Genomic DNA, 19,351 nt, shown 5'->3' with positions numbered 1-19,351 from the left:
CAGTTCTATGTTTCCTCCAATGCAAGCAGCATAATCCTCACCCCTCTGCCCTGACCTGCAGCTCCTGTGGTCATGCAATCTCATCCCTCTCATTACCAAACTGCTCCCTTATGTTCCTGCAAACTAAAAAGGCTTGATTTTTCACCTACTAAATTTTTGACCTTGTTTTCAATTCAATGAAGTCACGGCTCTGCTAGTTGTCTGCAAGCAGGTCTTCAAAATCCTGCTGCTTACTTGCCATATTGGCACTAGGAGCTAGGACCCTACCCCCTTCCACTACTCCATCCCAGCTGTGGTGGAGCTATGATTTATTTGGCTTTGGACATAGCTTAGCATGTGATACTTCTTCACTTAGGGGCAGTGTGAGCCTGATTGATAAAGGCTCTACAAGCCTGGCCAGATTTCTTCTATGCTATGAAAAACTTTTCATGAAATGTAGTGTCTCCCATTAAAAGTGTCTCCTCTTGCTTCATCCTCTCTGGAGCCTTGGGGAATAGGGRAACAAATTCAGAGTCAGAAACATAAGCAACTGGCCAATTTAAGAAAGAGAAATCACAAGAATTGGGTTCCTGTCTGAAAACTGGATCTTTGCACTACCGTGACAAATGAAAGGGTCCAAGAGAAACCTAAGGTTTTACTAATGCTGATCTAGCTGACCTCTSCTCAGTCAGCTTCCAGATTACAGATAATGTAACATATGGTCATACCATTTGGGACATACATGGGMCATAGTAATGGCCCATTTCCCATGGGGAGCAAAACAGCACAGCTCCACTGAGAYTGGTGGGCCAAGCCTTTGCCAGGACTGCAATGTCATTGGAGTCTAATGCAGTTCAAAAGAAWGTATTTTGCATTTTGTTTTTTCTCAGTGACATTTGTCTTTGTAAGACTGGATCTATTGATAGTAGTTTTGTAAAGCATGAATACACGTGGGACAATTAGCAGRTAATCAAACCACAGCACTAACTATCTTTGAATGGAACACAACTCTCCCAAATAATACACAGCTGAAAAATAAAGGAAAAGAAAAATCCTATCAAATTTATTCAGCTGGAATATCTCACCCAGAAAGCTATTCTCCAATAATATTTGGGGCAAGCACAGTGTCATAAATCTTAGTGCTATTAATCCGTAGACTCATTCATCTCTGTTCAGCTATATAAAAGCAATAACCTTGTCACTATAGGAAGGAAGATTGGGCTTTTAATTGCATATAGATTTCAGGAGAGTTCTTATCTCATAGTCCAATTTGTAGCTTCAGATATGGGTCTTTGCTTCCCTTGGTCAAAGTCCATGCAAATCTGCCATGCTCCCACGTAGTTATAAATGTTCCAGAAGCTCAGAAAGAACCTATATAGAGCTCTAACGGGAGATAATACACTCGGGCTTTTCACTGTGTTTTATTAGACAAGACTATATTTAATTAGCTGCCCTGAAACAGTATATATATTTTCACTGAATGATCAAATTTATGGAAACAAAACCCTTTCAGATTGCACACACGCATGCTCACATGGACGTCCAACCAAGATTTCCCTGAGTCCTCTCTCTTGGCTCTTCAAGAGCTACCAAATRGGTCTTTTGCCCTCCAGTTCAATGCCTATAGAGGCAAAGTAATTGGCAGAAGGTCTTCCTTCCTTCACTAACGAGAACCTCAGGAGGAAAAGTCTGATTTATTATCAGGGGCCAAGGGATCTGGAAGAGCTGGGCTCCAGTCTGTGCCTGTGGAAGTATTTGGTTGAGTAAAGTCTGGGACTAGGAGCTACTTATTGCTGTACAAATGCTCGAACCAGCAAGCTGGCACCTCCTGCTCATGCTCCCTCCCCAGTTTGGCTCAGCAAATATTTAACYACCTCTCCCAAAGTGGAACTAGACAGCAAAGTGGGATGGTGAGAGCTTTGTTCTGCAGTGCCTCGAAGGGGCACYGCACCCTCCGCGAGTGCGCTTGCTGCTGGGCAGCCAGGCGAAAGCTGTACATCGCTCCTTTGAGCAGCTCTGTTTTGCATCAGTACCAGATTTCAGAGCCTAAATTCCCACCCCAGGGCAAGGTGGTGCCTCCCTGCAGCCCTGGCTGGGCAGCCAGGCACGGCATGGGGTACTGAGGCCRTGTTTTGAGTGGGCGGCATCTGGGTGCTCCCCAGGCAGTGTATATGTCCCAGTGTTTCTCGTCCTCGTGTGGCGGGTGCTTAGCACTAAGTACAGGGCTCTGGATGCAGTGAGGACTGTAACCCCACGGCATCCTCTGGGTGATGGGCCCCTTCGTCATGGTACAAATCAGCAGCTGAGCCCAGCGTATAGCTTAAAATAACCCTGATCTCCAGGGCAGCTTTTCACCTTTGCAAATGGCTTCACTTGGCCGCAGCCTCCGCTCCTGTTTGTTTTTACTCACCCGTATTTACCTCTGTTAGAGTCCTCTGGAAAACCCTCCACCCTGCCTGTGCCCGGTCTCGATGCGCCCTACCGTGGCTGCGCTCTGGGGTTGGTGTTGTTCACACGTGGCCCCAGGCGAGCTGTCAGCAAGCACAGCGCTGCAGGACTTGGGCACCGTGAGCTGCTGCTGAGAGAAGATCRGGTGTTTTGCGGAGGCTTTTGGATCTTACTTTTTTCCCGACCCCAAGAAATAATTAGGAACATTTTTAGGGTACCCGCAGGTTTTTAGCCAGCAGAGATTCAGAGGAAAGCTTGAAAAATGGGAACTTTGTCCTTGCTAAAGACCAGGATCTTTCCCTAAGCGTGTGTTTTCAGCTGCAGGTCTTTAAGGAAACAGATCAGTTCAGCTCAAAAGTAGATATTTCGATCTGCGTCCAGAGACAGGGAAATAACATGTACTTTTTGCAGCAGGGCTGGGAAATGCAGCTCTGGGGCTGTGGATGTTCGTTCTCCCCACGTGGTTGTTCTCCTCTGCAGGACTGCGCTTCCCATGATGCGTGATGCTTGCTGCTTGGGGTGGTGCACACCAGGAGATAAGGTCTGCTTGGCCAGCTCGGAAAAAAGAGGGGAGTAACTGTAATATTGGGTGTTGTTACACAACAAACAGACTCATAAATAAATGATTTTCTGCTTCAGAATTTGATTTTTTTCAGTAAAGTTTGCTGCATTAAAATTTTTGATACTGCAAGTTTTTGACCGTGGTAAGGAAATGAAAACTGGTGTTGGAAGATTAGAAATCTACCAAGGACAGAAATTCCTGGATACGGCTCTGTTTCAGCTCTCTGCCGTTCTCCATAATGTTCCTGCCTACAATCTTGTTATCTCTATGCTCGCTCACACCTAAGTGAAACTGAGAGATAGCCGGATCCATGAGTTTGTCAGAGTATTTGTGTTGCATAAAAATAAAATAAAACTTTCAAAGATGTTCCCTTGTGATTTTGTGCGCGTCCCTTTTTGTTCTAATGCAGTCAGAAACCTGTATTTCAAATTTTTCTAGCTTTCTATATTATTTGTCATCCTGTGTACCTTTACATAACTGCCACTTACATCTTTCCTATCTAAATTAAACATTCCCATGCTTTTCAGCCCCTTTCCAGTGGAAGCTGGCAGGAGTGAGAGCATACCAGCAATTTTTTTTGCTCTCCTAAGAACAATGAAGCTTTTAGAAGTATTTAATAACTACCTTGAAAGTCAAGCAGATGTTGAACCGACTAGAGTGGCCCCAAACCTGAAAAGACCCACATGCTTGCTTAACTTTACTCCTCAGCAAGCCCAGTGAATTCAGGGAAAATGTTTGCTTGCATATGTTTAAATAGAAGCTTAATGTTTTCCAAGTAAGGACCTATGAATTCATTGCCTCAGTGARTAGGGGTCTCCTGATGCTTATTTAACTACTCTTCTGGTAATATTGCTGTCTCAGAATATTACTAACAGTGGAAAAAGTGAGAGCTTGATTGTTTCTAGTAGTTAAACAAGGGTGGCCCTTACCAGTAATCGACAGACCAAAGGATCGAACTAATTATTTGGAGGTTATACCTTGTGTTTCCCAGCACGTTGGGTGGCAATCCCTTGATTTTGCAGCTGGAAAATTCAACCCGTGAGGAGAACTAGCAGCCATCTGCAGCTCCCCTAGCAGCAGAAACCTCTCGTGGTTTGCATTGCAGATTCTCCATGTGCTTACACAGCAAAAGAGCTGTCTGTTAATAGATGACTTACTGCTTTTTAATAGAAGGTACCAACATGTTTTACTGTCCAGGTGATGGGCTGCATTAAGACCTTTTAGATTTCTTGAAGAATTATTCTGGATTTTAAATTGGCACCTACTGGGATCCATTCCAGTCATTAAATTATTAAGCTTCCGGAAGCTGAGATGGCAAATTGCGATATGTGCTCCAAGATCTATACACAGATCTTTCTAATATAAAGATGATCATGGTCAGTATTCTTATAGCATTCATAGCACCCTCTCTAAAGAAAACTGACTTTGCAAAGTGGAAAACAAAGAAGGAGAAAAGAAATTCTGGAAAACCCAACGTTATAAATCGTGTTGTTTTTCATATACAGCTTATAAAGGAAAGAAGAAAAAATCCCATCATTTGTTTCCTCCCGTCAGCCACCCACGCTTGTCCATAATACTCCTGAGAAACTGCAGAATCCAAAATTGGAGTAAATGTAGCTATGCAGGCAAATTGGTAGCTTCTTTTCATGATGAGGAGAGAACAAGTGAAAACAGTGATTTTGGGTCTTAAAGACTTTTTCTTTTTTAATATTCAAATACAAAAAACAAACAAACAAACAATAAAACCAAAATAAAGTAAATCCAGTATACAAAAAGGGCAGAAAAGCTACGTCTTTACTGAGAAATGGGGAAAAATTCATTGAAAAGTTTTTTTTCTTTTTTTTAAAAAAAAGAACATTTAGAGCTGCACAACCAAGCTGCTCTCCTTTAAAAAATGGTCAAGTCCTCCTGAATGGAGGAATCGACACTGACATCAATAGCGGTAGTGATTTACCCCAGGTGGCAGCAGGGGCCTGACCAAGGTGGGACCAGCCCTTCTTCGTGGGAAAGGAAGCTCTTCACAGCTCTCCGCATGGTGGTTGTCTTCTCTGACCCACAGGCCCCAGCACTGCCCCCCTGCCACCTCTGCTATCCCTTGCTATGCTCTCCTTCATCCTATCACTGACCTCCCCAGAGATACAGTCTCCTCATCTCCTGGACCCATGTTGGAGATGCATCTCCACCTGCTGGTGGAGAACTGSTGGCAATGGAGAGCTGGTGAGTACAGTTTGGTGCTGACTGGGAGCACTGGTGTTCAGCAGGATGGCCTACCCCTGCTATTCATACAAGCCACAGGGGATGTTCTCTAGACTTGGGGACCCAGCAAAAATGAAACTCTGGGGAAATGTTCAGCTCTAACTTCTGATCTCTCCAGAATGTGAATTCACCCAAAGGAAAATCAGCGTTTCTCCAAAGCAAGTTTGCCAGTGAACTCCTGCAGAGAACTTACAATTCTTACAAGAAGAGCAAAAATGCTTTGCAGACATCTATCAAAATGGTTACTTTGGAGGTTTTGGAACAGTTTTTTCTTTCTTTATCTTATTCCTCGGTACCCCCCGCTCTGCTAACAGGCATTTTCAAGAGCTTCACTAGGATGCGCTCTGAAACTAGGTGAGAGGACCAGCTAACGCAGTGCACAGCACTTCCCTCCCATGTAAGCTCTTGCTTCTCCTCTCCTGCCCTTGACACCTTCGAATACATGTCCTCTCAGGTGGATTGGCTATAAGAGGCACTGTCCTGTTAAGCAGTTAATATTCGCATAATTTGGGGAAGAATTAACACAAGAAAACTAATGCTCCCTGGGATTTCTGCTCCAGATGTAACTCTAATTAATTCTAAATGAGAAATTCCTCTGGCTTCATTAAAGATGACATCTGCAGGAACACCAGTAGCACACAGAGGTTTTCAGCTATTACAGCAAATATCAAGCATAGGAATAATAATGGATTATATATATTCCCTGATGAGATCAGAAGAAATAAATACACTTTGGTATCATGGGTTATAACAAATGTCTAAGTAGCATAAATCAGATTAAATATCACAGCAGATGAGCATTATAGAACAACCAGCAAAGCAAAGATGTATCTGCGTAGAGATAGTGACTGAGGAGGAAAATGCCATGACTACAGGATCTGTATGCGTTGGCCACGCTCAAAAGGAGACACCTGGATTTACTTAAAATACACAACAAAATAATACAGGAGACTACTAGATGATTACTTTTGCTTTTCAACCTGCTGCGATAAGATCAGGTGGCAAAACAAGAGCAAAGATACACTATCATTTCAGCAAAGCATTGCTTTTTCTGATGAACGAAGAACACTGAGGTCACGAGAGACTGTTCACCTCTCTAAACTCTGAGAAAGTAGAGGATGAAATTACACAATTGCTTGAAAGCCTGCTCAAAGGGGAAGAGGCATGGGGGTAGTATTGCTTTTATACACTGGTCTTCAGTATTTGTCTATTGTGCTGCAGAAGCACTTGCCCATTTTAACAAGGCAGCACAATAATTTTGGTTTAACTTCTTTTATTACACTATCTCACTCTCTGGTTTTCAGTCACAGACATCTAAGTGACCGCGATGGATTTCCATATAACTACTAACTCCATCTCGGCTGTTACTGAATGGTAATTCAAACCTATTAGAAGAATTAGAAAATGGCACAAGGCAGAATCCTGGTGCTGGCTGTTGAAGTTGGTATTTGAAATATGAGCAAACTATTCTACTGTAAGAGCACAAAAAGACACGACTTTTGTTATAGACTTCCTCACGCTGGGCATATCAGTGAGCAGACAAATAAAACCAGTGCTCATAACCAGTTAGAATATTACTTCAGAGTAGGGGAAACGCAACAGAAAACACAATCCTATTTACAGGCTGCTTTGCATATACTTTTCGTTTCTGTACTGAAAAACGTTCTGTAAAAGATAGCGCATCTCTAGCCCATAAAGACTACTAAACATAGTCATGTTTTGAAGGGTATGAGCGTCTTCCGTCCTCGCTTCGAGCAGCTTCTTCATACCCTGCACCTTTTCTAGTCTTCACCTCAGGTTCGTAACCAGACCCAACCTTGTACGGCCCAGTTCTGTAGGAGATGTTCCGTCCCGACGCGTTGTAGGACACTGCCTTGTAACTGAAAGAGAAATAAAAGATGGCATCAGCTACCGGAGGCTCTGTAACAGCCCAAAGCATTGGCCCCTGTGTTCCTGTTTCATGTTAGACTTGAAGCAGCTTTATACTGTGTTAGCACTTGGAGCCGCTGAACAAGCTCAAAGCCAACTGTCCATGGACAGGCTGCAACAGTCTCTTTCAATGTTGTTCATAAACTTCCACTTTTTTTACCATGAATAAATCCTGGGTTGAGTGAAGCACCCACTTGCAATAATCAAACATGATGGTGTACAAAGCCCTAGCTGATGTAAGTCATAGTTCTGTTGCTGCAACCTGCACCTGCTGATGATGTGCTACACAATTTGCAATCAAAGCTGCAATTAATGGGCTTGACTTAGCCAGCAAACACACTGCAAATTTTAGAATCATTCACTAGATTTTAGGGTTTCTCTCTCCTGCTCTCTCAATTTGTTATGCGGGTCACGCAGTCAGGAAAGAGAAACACTCACTGGTGACCCACAATACAGAGCAGACGTATCGTTCTGGGCATACAGACATCATGATAAGTTTTGCAACCTGGGCATTATGCATGGATTGGTGCTATGATGTTCTGGCTGTGTGCTGTCTATACTCCCGATGCCCAGGGCTTCACATAATACCTTTTGGTGTCTAGCATGGACAGACTTACTGGGATTCTTCCGGAACAAGTCCTCGGCAAGCAAGGCACATCATAATGCCTCCGATGAGGGCCAGACCACCTGCTACCCAGCCAACAAACAAGGCTGAGCCAAAAGTGTACCTGCAAAACAGAGAGATGTGCCTGGTTAGTGCTGTGATAAGGTTCCAGGAAGTTTCTTCTGAAATGCTTTGAAAATTGGCACTCTTGGCACTTTAAAGGGCTTCTAGCTCCACCATGTTGCCCTCTCTGCTGCATTTTTCTTCCCCCATTCTCCCTCTGGCCCTGCAGAAGTTCCTGTGAGCACAGGCCCACGTACAGACTTGTCTTAGATGGAGGCCTGTTCTCTATTTCCTTGCTTTAGCTGTGTGAACAGAGACATCCCAGTCAATTTTATTGGAAAAATTGTTTTTATCTACAGCGCAGATAAGGAAATGACTCCATAAATCTCCCAAGTCCTAGGTCCAAACTAATCTGCACCCAAAGTCTGTTTTTCCTTCACTAGCCTTGCCTGCAGCCTGCCCTGGCCCTAAGGGAAATCTCACACTGTGGATCACCATAAGCCGGAGGAATAACCCACCTTGTCTGGATGTTCTGCATTCCCTGGTACATGTTGGCAGTGGACATCCAGAAGTTTGTGACCAGCATGTTGGCAAACACAGACACTCCAGTGATGGCACACAGACCTGCGATCAGACAGAAGGGCAGTCTGAGACCCACAAACAACCACCTTGGACCTTGGGGAAGCACGTTACAGCTCTGAAAAAGGTGGGTGAGACACTGCTTTGTGTTCTGACATGGCACGTTCAGGAAAAATGGGAACCCACAGCGTATTCACATTTCTGCCTAGATTTCCATACATTTATTTCCCTGTAGCAAGAATAAAATGTTAAACTATAAAATCCTGAGTCAGACCAGCCAAAGTCTTTCTAGTGATGTATTTTGTCACAGAAAATGAATTTAGCAAGTAGAGTCTTTCAGTTGCTGAAAAAATCTAATAGTTGAGTTCTCCAGATTTGTTTCACAGTGAAAAATGTGAAAAAAAGATTCCATATCCAGAAATGATTTTCTCTGAGTGTGAATATACACTTCTCAACACAGGGAAGAGGAGATATCTCCGGTTCACAACCTGAAAGCTAAATGAAGTAGTAAAGTCTGCCTGGGTCTGCTGGCAGCTGAAAGACTAGATCTGGGAGACAGGAACTTCTACCATCCATCTGTACAGATGATCACTCTGATGCCTTGCAATGACAAGCCTGGCAGAAATGACATTATTGTTTGGTATTTCACTGCTGCTCAATTTAGACGTGTGATCGTGCAAATGGAGGTCATTGCTGCATAGAGGAACGGATATGACAGGGTGCAGCAGGGTCACTCTGTGAAGTGCAGAACAGTGCTGTGAAGTGCTATGGGTCTGCTAGGGCTGAAAGGAAGGAAACCAAACATCCCTGTGAGCATTTGAAGTCAGCTGTGTGTCTGCCAAAAGTGTGGAAGGAGGTGCAAAACACAGCTAAAGGTCATGTCATGTAGGTACCTAACTCCTCACCTAGCTGAGACTAAGGACCTCATTTGGAAGTAGGTGAAGCTGGCCAAGGGATGTCCGATCCCAAGTGTCATCTATCTTTTCAGCCACCTTCTGGGAATGCGTGGGTGGGACTTTCAAATATTCTTGTTGGCCAAATTCTTCACTGATTAAAATTGGTAAAATGATAGATTTTAAGTGCAAAATTAAAGCTTCGTTGCATAAGGTGTTTCCCTCTGTCTAGCTTGTACATCTTTGAATTGTGTGCTGTATGTCTGATATCCCAACACCAGTAAGTGCTGCTCAACCGTAAGGATTTTAAATAGGGACATTCTCCTTGCCTACATGAGGATATGATTATTTATCTAAAATAAATTGTGGGAAAATCTGTAAGTGATGTTCTTAAGCGTTTGCAATTTAGAGGTAGCTGAGAAATACTGGGCATTCATGTACCCTCCCTGATAACCCAAAGTATTAAAAAATTACAAACTAGGCTACCAAAACCCTGAGAGTCTTAATAAAATGTTTATATATAAATCCTGAAACTCTTTATAAAGACAGCTAGTTTGCATAAATAAATAATACTATGATTCTTAATAATAACACACAGAGAAAATGTTCTAATTTCTTTTTTATCTGCAGTCTATTTTTTCAGGCTTCTGTATTTTCACCTGTCAGAAATGAAGACTACAAACTTCTGGTTTACTTTTACTAAACAGAGGTAGAAATTCTTGTAGAATCACTTGATCTCAGGAGCCCAGACTTTAAGGTAAAGGCCAATAACTTTATCCAAGCAGCATTGCTTTGAGTTGCTCCAGAGCATCTGCTACCTATGACAGGAAGTACGTGAAGATTTGCCCAATCTTCAATTCCTCAGTTCAGTTGCACATGAGAGACAGGACACCATTCACTTACCAGCAACGATGAACATGATGCCGGAGGTCAGAGTCATGTTGGCTTTTGCAGAATCCTCCATACTGCCGATACGGATGCATTTCAGAGCAAAAATGCACACAAGGAGGCCAAGGATACCCAGAACAATACCCACAATCATGAGGGCCCTCACTGCCTGGAACATTGCTGCAAAACAAAGCGACAAGAGCGATGCTTAGCCACTAAACCGATTTTCACCAGGGCCTGGAAGGCTGAAATACAGTTGCAGCTGTTAGAGGACTTCCCCTCAGGATGTTTTTTCAAAAGCAATGATCCTTCCTTGGATTTTTTCCAGATTGTTAAAGATATATTTCTCCCTAAAAAGAAAAATATTTTTACCTCCTACCCCTGAAAATACTTTGTACTTGGTTTGCTGAAAGCAGAGCCTACCCCATGTAAAACAGGCCTACGCTCAGCGTTATCTGGGGCACCTGCGCAAGTCCAGCTGTTTGTCTCAACGCCCCAAAGAGCTGCCTCCTTTCAGGGCTCAGACGTAATTTTTTGGAAATGCTCATTGGCACCAGCCACGATTTACTCAGCCAAAATCCATGGAAAGGAGCTGGTGTAAGTGTGAATCAGGTTCATGGGTCCTTCTCTGGTACTGCTCAAAATGAAACAGTTCAGCTGATCGCTTTTGTGTTGAAAAATGTTTCATGGGAGTGAAACAGTCGTGACTTTTGTAACGTGCAAAAGCTGGAACTCTTTGCATTGGCTGTCAGTTAAGGTAAAAGTCTAAGCTAACTTAAGAAACTGATATTCAGATTCATTCTCTGTGTGACAGGGGATATTTAACATTGTAAGTGTTTCAGATTCTTAATTAAAACATCCCAAGTATCCCAGGCTGTGTACTTATTGCTGGACATATTGAAGCTTTCTCTCTACATTTCAGTGTGGAATATCAACTTTCTTTCCTTAGCTTTGTTTTTAAGGATTTGCTCATTTCATCTGTCTTTGTGTTCGTGTGCATCTCTGCTCTACCCGTAACTTCCAGTTCCTAGGCTGATTTCAACCAAACTTCAGAGAGAGAAAGACAGAGAGCCTGAAACATTTCAAACTCTGGATTAAACACTGGAAAGCTTGTTACTAATACTAACCTGTCTACTTGGCTGGGTTCTGCAGTCAAAGGTGGCAGCTTGCATATCAGCATTAGATTTCTCTATGAGAAGAAAGTCTCAGGTGGAAAAGAAATACATTTCAGAGGGAAACATATAAAAATTCAGCCAAGTGACAGAAATACGTAGGAAGCCAGACTCCATCATTCTGCTGCTCCTAAACTGATTTCTAGAAACACCTGAACTTCCAGTGGAAGGCAAATTCTGTGTGATGTGTCCTCACTACTCAAAGATATAAGCCTTACACTATCGCTATGTTGTTGCGGGGCTGATTGGTTTAAAAAAGCATCAGTTATTTTATAAATGAAATGACTGGGGAAGCTTTTTTTTTTCCCTCTCTCTCTCAATGGGCAGTGAAAGCAGAAAGTGCCACCCAGCTAAACATATTATTTCTAACAGCTGTGTGACTCAAAGTGGAGTTCTGTATGTTCCTCCTTTCTAATAAAATACATAGCATAGGGGAAGAGAAAATCACCTTGCCGAACATTGCACGTATGCTAAAGAGCATCAACAAAGCTTCAGCAATGAACTCCCTTTGCATATCCTTTGCACGGCTATTTGTAATATTAGTCTTGTATACATCTGTACATGTGCATTAATATAACATGCAAATATCCCAGCCCCGGATTTATTTAGCAGCCTGCCAGCAAGATGGGAATGCCTGGCTGGAGCTGGGTTGCGATGCTGGCAGATAGTGCCCATGGGAGCTGAGCGGTGCTGTCAATCAGCCCTAACGCAGCAATAACCCTCTGGAGCCCTCTTAGCTGGAGTAGAAAAGTAGGGGGAAGAGTAAAGGGAAACTTGCACCTTTCAAGTGTAAAGGAGAAGTGAAGTGAACAGGTCAGGCATTTGAATACCGAGGTGGTTTTCTAATAAGATGGCACATGTCCCATCTTGCCTGCAATTTAACATTGCCTCCAGACACTTCTTATCCCTGCCTATGCACATGGCCCAGGCAGAGACAGGAAGGCGGCAGCGCTGGCACAGCCCTGGGAACGGAGCGGTCAGAAGTATTTCGAGGGCTGTTGCCCTGGCATCACATGGGGAAGGAGAAGGGAAATGTTTATTAACCCTCCTTCCTCAGGAGGGCAAGAGCAGGTGCTGGGGACCCAGCACTCAGCATGGGCTGTCCTCGCTCCACAGAGTGACCGCAAGAACCACACCAGTGTGGGGACTCACTGCTGCTCACCATGACGCACAGGAAGCCAACAGTCTGCTGTCCCATAGCCTGGGACTACACCACCTTCTCCCCTCTGGCAGAGGCTTCTCCCACCAGAGCTGCTACTCTTATGACTCAATTTGCCCTTATCAGCTGATAACAAGTGCTAACGAGACTGGGATTTTCAATCTCCCATTCATCAACCCCCAGGTGCAAGCTCATTAGTTATTTTTCATCGGAGAAAAAGAAGCTGACGTATATGCCTTATCAGCCCTCAAAGGGTGTTTGTGCTGCACCTGATGCAAAGCAGGAAGCTGCAAAGAGAAGAAAATCACAATTCTCATTTGCTGTTACAGTTACTTAAGTTTCTTCCCATCTGCTTTGGTTTCAGGGAGGGCAGGAGGGACAAATACTCCAGGGCAGTGTAAGACACTAAGGATTGAGATGGAAGGTACTTGTAGCCATCGGGATCTGTCCCCAAGACAATCCTGGGATGCTTCCTAGGGTTCCTAGGTGCCATCATAATGATGGTCTTGTTCAAGAAGGAGTGACCCTAACTTAAGACTTCGCAGAGATATCGTAGGCTGCCCAACTGAGATGTTCCCAGTGCCTGGAGTGCCAAAGCCAAAGCGTGGCAGTTCTCCATGGAAAAGGAGGGCTCTGCCCTCTGCAGCCAGAGGAAGAGGAGAGGGACGCAGCAGGGCACGAGGCACAACGCAAAGTAACCATTGGCACATCGTGGGACATCGGTGCTTCGAGGCTAACTTATGCACCATCTCTGCAAAGAGACTTTGAGTAGAGGGAGGTGCTCCCTGTTCTCCTTCACCTGGCTCATGGGATGGAAGGTGAGAGCAGTTTGGAAAAGGAGCACTGCAGTTTTGAAGTGAATTTTGGCAGCCGTCAAAGCCCTCTGAATGGAGCTACTTTTCAAAGGCCAGTGGTCTCCCCCAGAAGGAAGGAGTAGAAGGTCTCAGACCAACAGAATAGGAGAAGTTTTACTAAGGAAAAAATTTGCATTAGGAGCACCAAGTAGTATACAGCCCTATCATTAAAGTCAAGCACAGAAACTGCCTGCACATCTTTGCATGCGTATTTTGCATGAGATATGAAGTGTGTCTGCGCTCGATATCTGCACTCATATGGCTTCTCATTTTGCACACCTGACTTCCATACACATAAGGGATGATGGGCACAGAAAACTGTATCTGTCTAATCATATTCATCAAAATAAACTTCAGTGATCTGAAACCATAGTTTGCCTCACTATGTTTTTGAGGCCTAAATGAAACTGCAGAGCTGTCTTTTCTGTCAGTGTTGCTGTGAGTAGTGAGAGGTGAGTGAAATAAAGCAATATAAATTCATCTAAACTATCATCACCCATGTTTCTGTTACTAATACAAAATTCAAAGGTGGAAATGTAACTTTATGTCCAGTTATGATTAATGGAACTTAGAAAGTTTAGGGAAAAAAAAACAATTTTTTTTTTTAATTAACCAAATTCAAGCTGGGGCATTCCCTCTTTGTCTTTCAAGGTACTCATCAACTAAATGGACACATAAGTAAAATAAATCTGGTAGAACATCTCTATGACACAATAGAAAATGTCTGTGAATGTCTTGCACATTTTTGTATTACTATATTACTTAAAAATAACATAAAGAGTAGAACCTTAATAGTGATAAATTAGCATCAAAATGATGGTTACCATTGCTTCATTGATCCTTCAAAATACAATCATCTACACACAGCATTATAAGGATATATATATATTCATCAACATGTATATATAAGCATATATTTTAATGAATATATATTTTTTTCTTTAAAATAAAAGGGATTGTAGGAGAGGTGACTTCTAACATTGTTTTTATTCTTCAAAATGAGCAAGAAGTTGCCTAGCAATCCTGAAGCTGGGTACACACAAAGACATTTATTCCATTGCACCCCTCAGGATGGTCACAATCTTTTCCCCAAAAACATAAACCTCAGCCAACATGTTTGTCTTCCACAAAGCACTCCCTCATGCCTTGCAGGAATGAAGCAAGGTGAGCATCTGTGAGGGCACAGGAGCTGAAAGCCCGCGTCCATGCTCCCCTCTGCACCGATCAATAGGTGCAAAAGGCCTATGTTCACTAGCAGTTGCTTGTACCTGGTTGCACCTGTGCACAAAGAGTGAAAAACGCTCTCTAAGCCATGGTTCTTGCTCGTTGGCAGCGTGCAGGTGCGAGGGACTGGAGGGAGACATGGCGAGTCAGGCTGGGCGTTGCCCTTGCCCCTGGGGTCCCGCAAGCTCGAGAGCATCCTAGGACCCCCGGTAATACTCACATGCAGTGGGTATTTTTTAAAGTTTGGGTGCTGCTTTACACAGTGCTGCTGCAGCAAACAGCAAGCAAACCAGAAAACAAAACTCTTCTGCAACCTACTACTGCAACCACAAAAACTCCCCAGGTAACATAAAGTGAAGGAAAATTCCTTACCCTTCTAGCCCTTCCTTCACACACTGTTCAAAAGCAGATTTATTCAGTGCAAAAATTAAGAAGATATTTTTCTCTTTGGGGAATATAATAGTTCAGTTGGTTTCTGTAGAAGCCATTATTCTAATAACAACATAATAATTACATGCAGCTGTTTTCCTTGTGTTTATATTCAAAGGGACAGAATTTACAGGCTGTTTTAAACATCCTCAGTCATCCAGCATCAATGGAGCTGTGCTGATTTATGCCAGCAATGGAGCTGAACCCATGACACTCATCCAGAGATCACATACACATGCTCTAAGTCATAATCTCTACCGCGTAAAGGTATTATTTTGGTAACAAATATGCACATATTTTTGTGCTCCTAAACTGAGTACCCTAGAAATTTTATTCCTTGCAAAGTGCTTTAAGATATCTGCTCCTGCTTTTTGATGAAAGCTGTACAGAGTTACAGGAGAGCTCCCGGGTTAGACCCGAGGCATCTTTCGCCCCTACCTGGCAGCCCAAGAATGGTGAAATAAGGCCGGCACTCTGTAAAGCCAGAGCTCTGCTTCACGCAGCTCCTCCACAGTCCCTGATATTGGAAGACGGCTGTGACTGGGTTGTCATACAAGTCCTGCGTGCTCCACATATCCATGGCCGTGGACACGATGCACCCCGCAACGCCTAGCGATGACACGATGAACCCCATCACCTGACAGACTGTTGTGGACATGGTGTCTCCCCCAAAGAGAGGAGGTGACAGCCCTGATGAAGCCGTAGACCTAATGGGAACGCTGAAGTCCTCTTGACTGAGCCACCAGAAGTGCAGTGGCTCTTATCAGATCGTTTCCATTGAGTAGTTTGTTTGCTCAAAGTGTTTTTGCAAGATAGTCCAGTTTCACTCTCGCTGGGTAGGTTCGTGCTGGCAGGGCCAGAGATATGAGCCTTTGTCCTTTAGAAGAGCTTGTCCTTCCCCAGCTAAACAGCCATGCTTGGTCAAGTGTTGGGCAACCCACTTGGAACATGCGCCTTCCCCCCTATCCAAATCCTTAGATATCTGCTAGGCTTGTCCTGCATGCTTGGCATGCTACGAATGCTCCTGAGTGGAAGGAGAGGGAAGGATTTTGTTCACAGGTGAACTCATCACCAGTCTCACAGCCATAACTTTTTGCCACAGCATCTTCCTTTCCCCAGGGCACCATGCACTAACCCAGCTCACCGCTTCCTTGGCCCTGGCTCTTTTCCGGCCACTTCCACAAAGTGGGAGCAAATCTGCCATGAGGCCAAGACAGGGGACACTTCTAGCCCCAGGACAGGGAGGACCTCCCCAGTGCTCGCATCGTGGGGTCACCAGCTCAGTCCTCACAGCACCCAGGGGAACAAGCAGGGACCATTCCTCCCTTCCTCTTGTCCCTGCTCCCAGCATCGCCAGGAAAGCACAGCCAAGGCTGCCTTGACGCACACCCCCAGGCTCCGGTCCAAGAGTCCCAAAATGACCCAGCAAACCTCTCGCAACCTGAGATAAAGCAATAGCCAGAAGACATCAGGTTGAAGGTCCAAGTTAGACCCTGTGGCGACTCCTCCTGATAAGGAATTGCTCCTCTACCTACTCACCCACACAGCTATGTGGGATGGCCTGGTCTCCTCCCACTCGCATCCCCGTCACCCATCACGCAGCCCCAGTGAAACCCACACAGCGACACAAGGAGAGGCACCCACAGACGTGTGTGGGGTGCACAGCAGGGGGGAGCAGGGAAGGGAAGAMGCAGAGACAGGTCAGAAAATGCCTTTTTACAGGTGTTTGCTTACAGTGTCTGGGGGTGGTGGTGGTGGTCTGTGAAACGGGATGGGGGCTGTAAGAATTAGGAAATTAATTATCTCCTTCCACAGTGGAGAAGTGCCGGGCTCATGGGAGCAATATAAATTTGCCATGCTGCTCTGCCAATGCAGCACAGTGAGTTACAAGGACCTTCCATACTTCACGCTCATCAATTCTAATCTAATACGCTGTTCCAACTGATTTACTTCAACCCTGACCTAGAAACAAATTCCTGCTTTATCCAATCCTGATACCTTTCTGTGCCACAGACACAGTCAATACGATCACCTTGTTATGAAGCAGTGTGAAAGCTACCAGGAAGGGAGGTGAGGCTGATTTCTGTGGATGGATGAGTTACAGCAGGGTTATTATGTATTGACTGTTGTGTCTGTTCTCTGGAGAATGACCACCCAGGACATCTCTTTAAGACTTACTGGGTCCTACAGCACTGCAGCATAATATATTCTGGGCTTGACAAAGCTCAGATATATGGAAGGGCAAAGCTGGAGAAAACCGGCCCCCATCAAGGCCCAAATTTATAACATGAGAGCAGCTTGCTTCACTGGTCCAAGCCCCAACACTTGGCAACTTCTGCTTTTCAGGCTGTGCAGTGAGCGGGTGGGCAGCGAACAGAAATCCCTTCATGCTGGGCTCTGGAATCTCCTGCTGTAGCAGTCAAGACAATTCAGGTGTGTAGCGCAGGGCCACAAATCACAGCCACAGAAACCTTCCTGGGTCAGGCACAAAATGTCTTTGCATCCAGCAATTTTATCAGATTGACCCAATTCCACTGACTTTTGCAAGTTTACACCAGGGGAAGGACTGGCTCCAACATACCTAAAGGTCAGAAGTTGCCAGCAAAAATAATAGTGTGGACAAAAGCATAGAAGTGAGCCCTCAAAAACAAGAGGTGATAGCAGCTGCTCTGTTAAAGCACATGCTAGGCTAGGGAGAGGGCATGCTTATAAATGCACTATGTCTCAGATGACTCATTTTGAAAAAGCAGGGCTGGGGAGGACTGAGAAGCCTGGAGAACAGCAAGTCCTAAAATAGGTAGTATGGACAAGTCTCCATCCCATACTTTACTGCCCAACAGCCTGTAGCAGATGGGGACTCTGGTACCAGGAGGAAGGAGAGCCTCCAATTCAGAAAGGCTGCTTGCACTCAAGCCACAAAACTCCCCAACAGCTCTGAAGGACTCCTCTCCTTCTTCAGCCATGCCTCAGGGCTTTTCTTCTTCTTGCCCTCTAGTGGCAAGAGACCACATTGCTCTGTTTCCAGGCTAGACCTCTTCAAACCTTGTCCCAGGGGTATTCCTCCAGGAGGTAACCCCTGCTTCCAGGGCTAGTCTCACCCCGCAGCATCTGTATACCACTGCTCGGAGGGCTGCACAGAAAAATGGGCCCAGGGACTGGTTACAGTGAAGAATAACCCCTGAGAAAAAAAGGGGGCAGGGGAACAAAAAGAACGAACATTTTTTCCATTTTTTTCCAAAAAAATCCTTATCCCTCAAGGGTAAGGGCACTTTTTAAATGTCTACTATTTTTCCCCTAAATCAAACAGTTCAAAAATTGCATGAAAACCTGCTCCACAACTGCATTGCCTCAGGTGTGACCAAACCAAACCAAACCAAACCAAACCAAACCATTATAATAACTGGACTGAGAGGAAGTAGGAAAGGAAAGGAAGGTTGAGGTGACTGATTGTCTTGGCCCAGGGAAGCAGCATGTTTCTGGAGAGTGGTGCTTTCTCCCTGAGACCCATGATCTGGCAGTAACTCATGCAAGAAGTCCCTGAAGTACAGGCCCTGGCCCCAGTTCCCTGCTGAGGTGGCCTTCCTGTGCACCATGCCCAAGTGTTTGCTTTGCCAGGAGGGGAATAACCTCTCCTTTCTCTGAACCTTTCTGCTGAGATCAGCTGTGTGTAGCTGGAGCAGCTCTTCAAGTCAACAGGGAGATCTGCCTCTCCTTCTCTTCCCCCCACCATCATTTCACCAGGATCTGCCGGCTTTCACACTCCCAAGCTCCCTGATGCAGGCCTGTTGGAAGGAGGACAACCCCCCAGACGACATATTTTGTCTGAGTTACGAAAAATCTGCATATCTGACTGGGTGCCATCCTCTGCACATCCCCCTTTCTCACCCTGCTCATCAACCTGGCCCCCCAGCAAGCCTCCTCCCCACTCTGTCCGACTGCTGTGTCCTATTTCCTTCCCTGGTACTTTCCTTCCTTGTCTTTAAACTTCCTCCTCTTTTTCCCTTTGCAAAGCGACGTGTTTCTTCCCTTCTCAGGCCACAGCTCTTCGCAGGCTCAGTCTGTTGACCTTTCTGCAGTCTCTCTTCCCTGCCTCCGCACACACGCTGGTCCCTATCAGCAGTGACTTCCCAAAACAAGCATAATGGCTCAAAAATGGACAATGAATAGTATTTTGAATGAAAGATTCATCCAGCTTCCCACACTTCCCAGCAATGTAAATATGTCATGTCCAGCAACACAAGGTATGGGTGTGAAACACTCCTGCCTCTAATCATGTCCTGAGCCAGTGGTCTGCCATCTGGGCAGCACTGCC

At 44.8% G+C, this 19,351-nt stretch overlaps 1 protein-coding gene across 1 annotated transcript; it reads right to left on the bottom strand.

Annotated features, from left to right (window-relative positions):
* Nucleotides 1-6,947: 6,947 nt before the first annotated feature.
* On the bottom strand, nucleotides 6,948-15,697 carry CLDN18 (claudin 18). The gene is made up of 5 exons (XM_026073714.1): nucleotides 15,478-15,697; nucleotides 10,217-10,381; nucleotides 8,360-8,465; nucleotides 7,792-7,902; nucleotides 6,948-7,125 (listed from the first exon to the last, which is right to left on the bottom strand). Exons 1-5 carry the CDS (start codon nucleotides 15,695-15,697, stop codon nucleotides 6,948-6,950), a joined length of 780 nt encoding a protein of 259 aa, XP_025929499.1.
* Between the last annotated feature and the right edge of the window lie 3,654 nt (nucleotides 15,698-19,351).

This window comes from Apteryx rowi, unplaced genomic scaffold, assembly GCF_003343035.1.
Source record: "Apteryx rowi isolate R43461 unplaced genomic scaffold, aptRow1 scaffold_375, whole genome shotgun sequence".
NCBI lineage: Eukaryota > Metazoa > Chordata > Aves > Apterygiformes > Apterygidae > Apteryx > Apteryx rowi.
The sequence above is the reverse complement of the archived record's forward strand: the minus strand, read 5'-3'. Positions and strand labels throughout refer to the sequence as shown.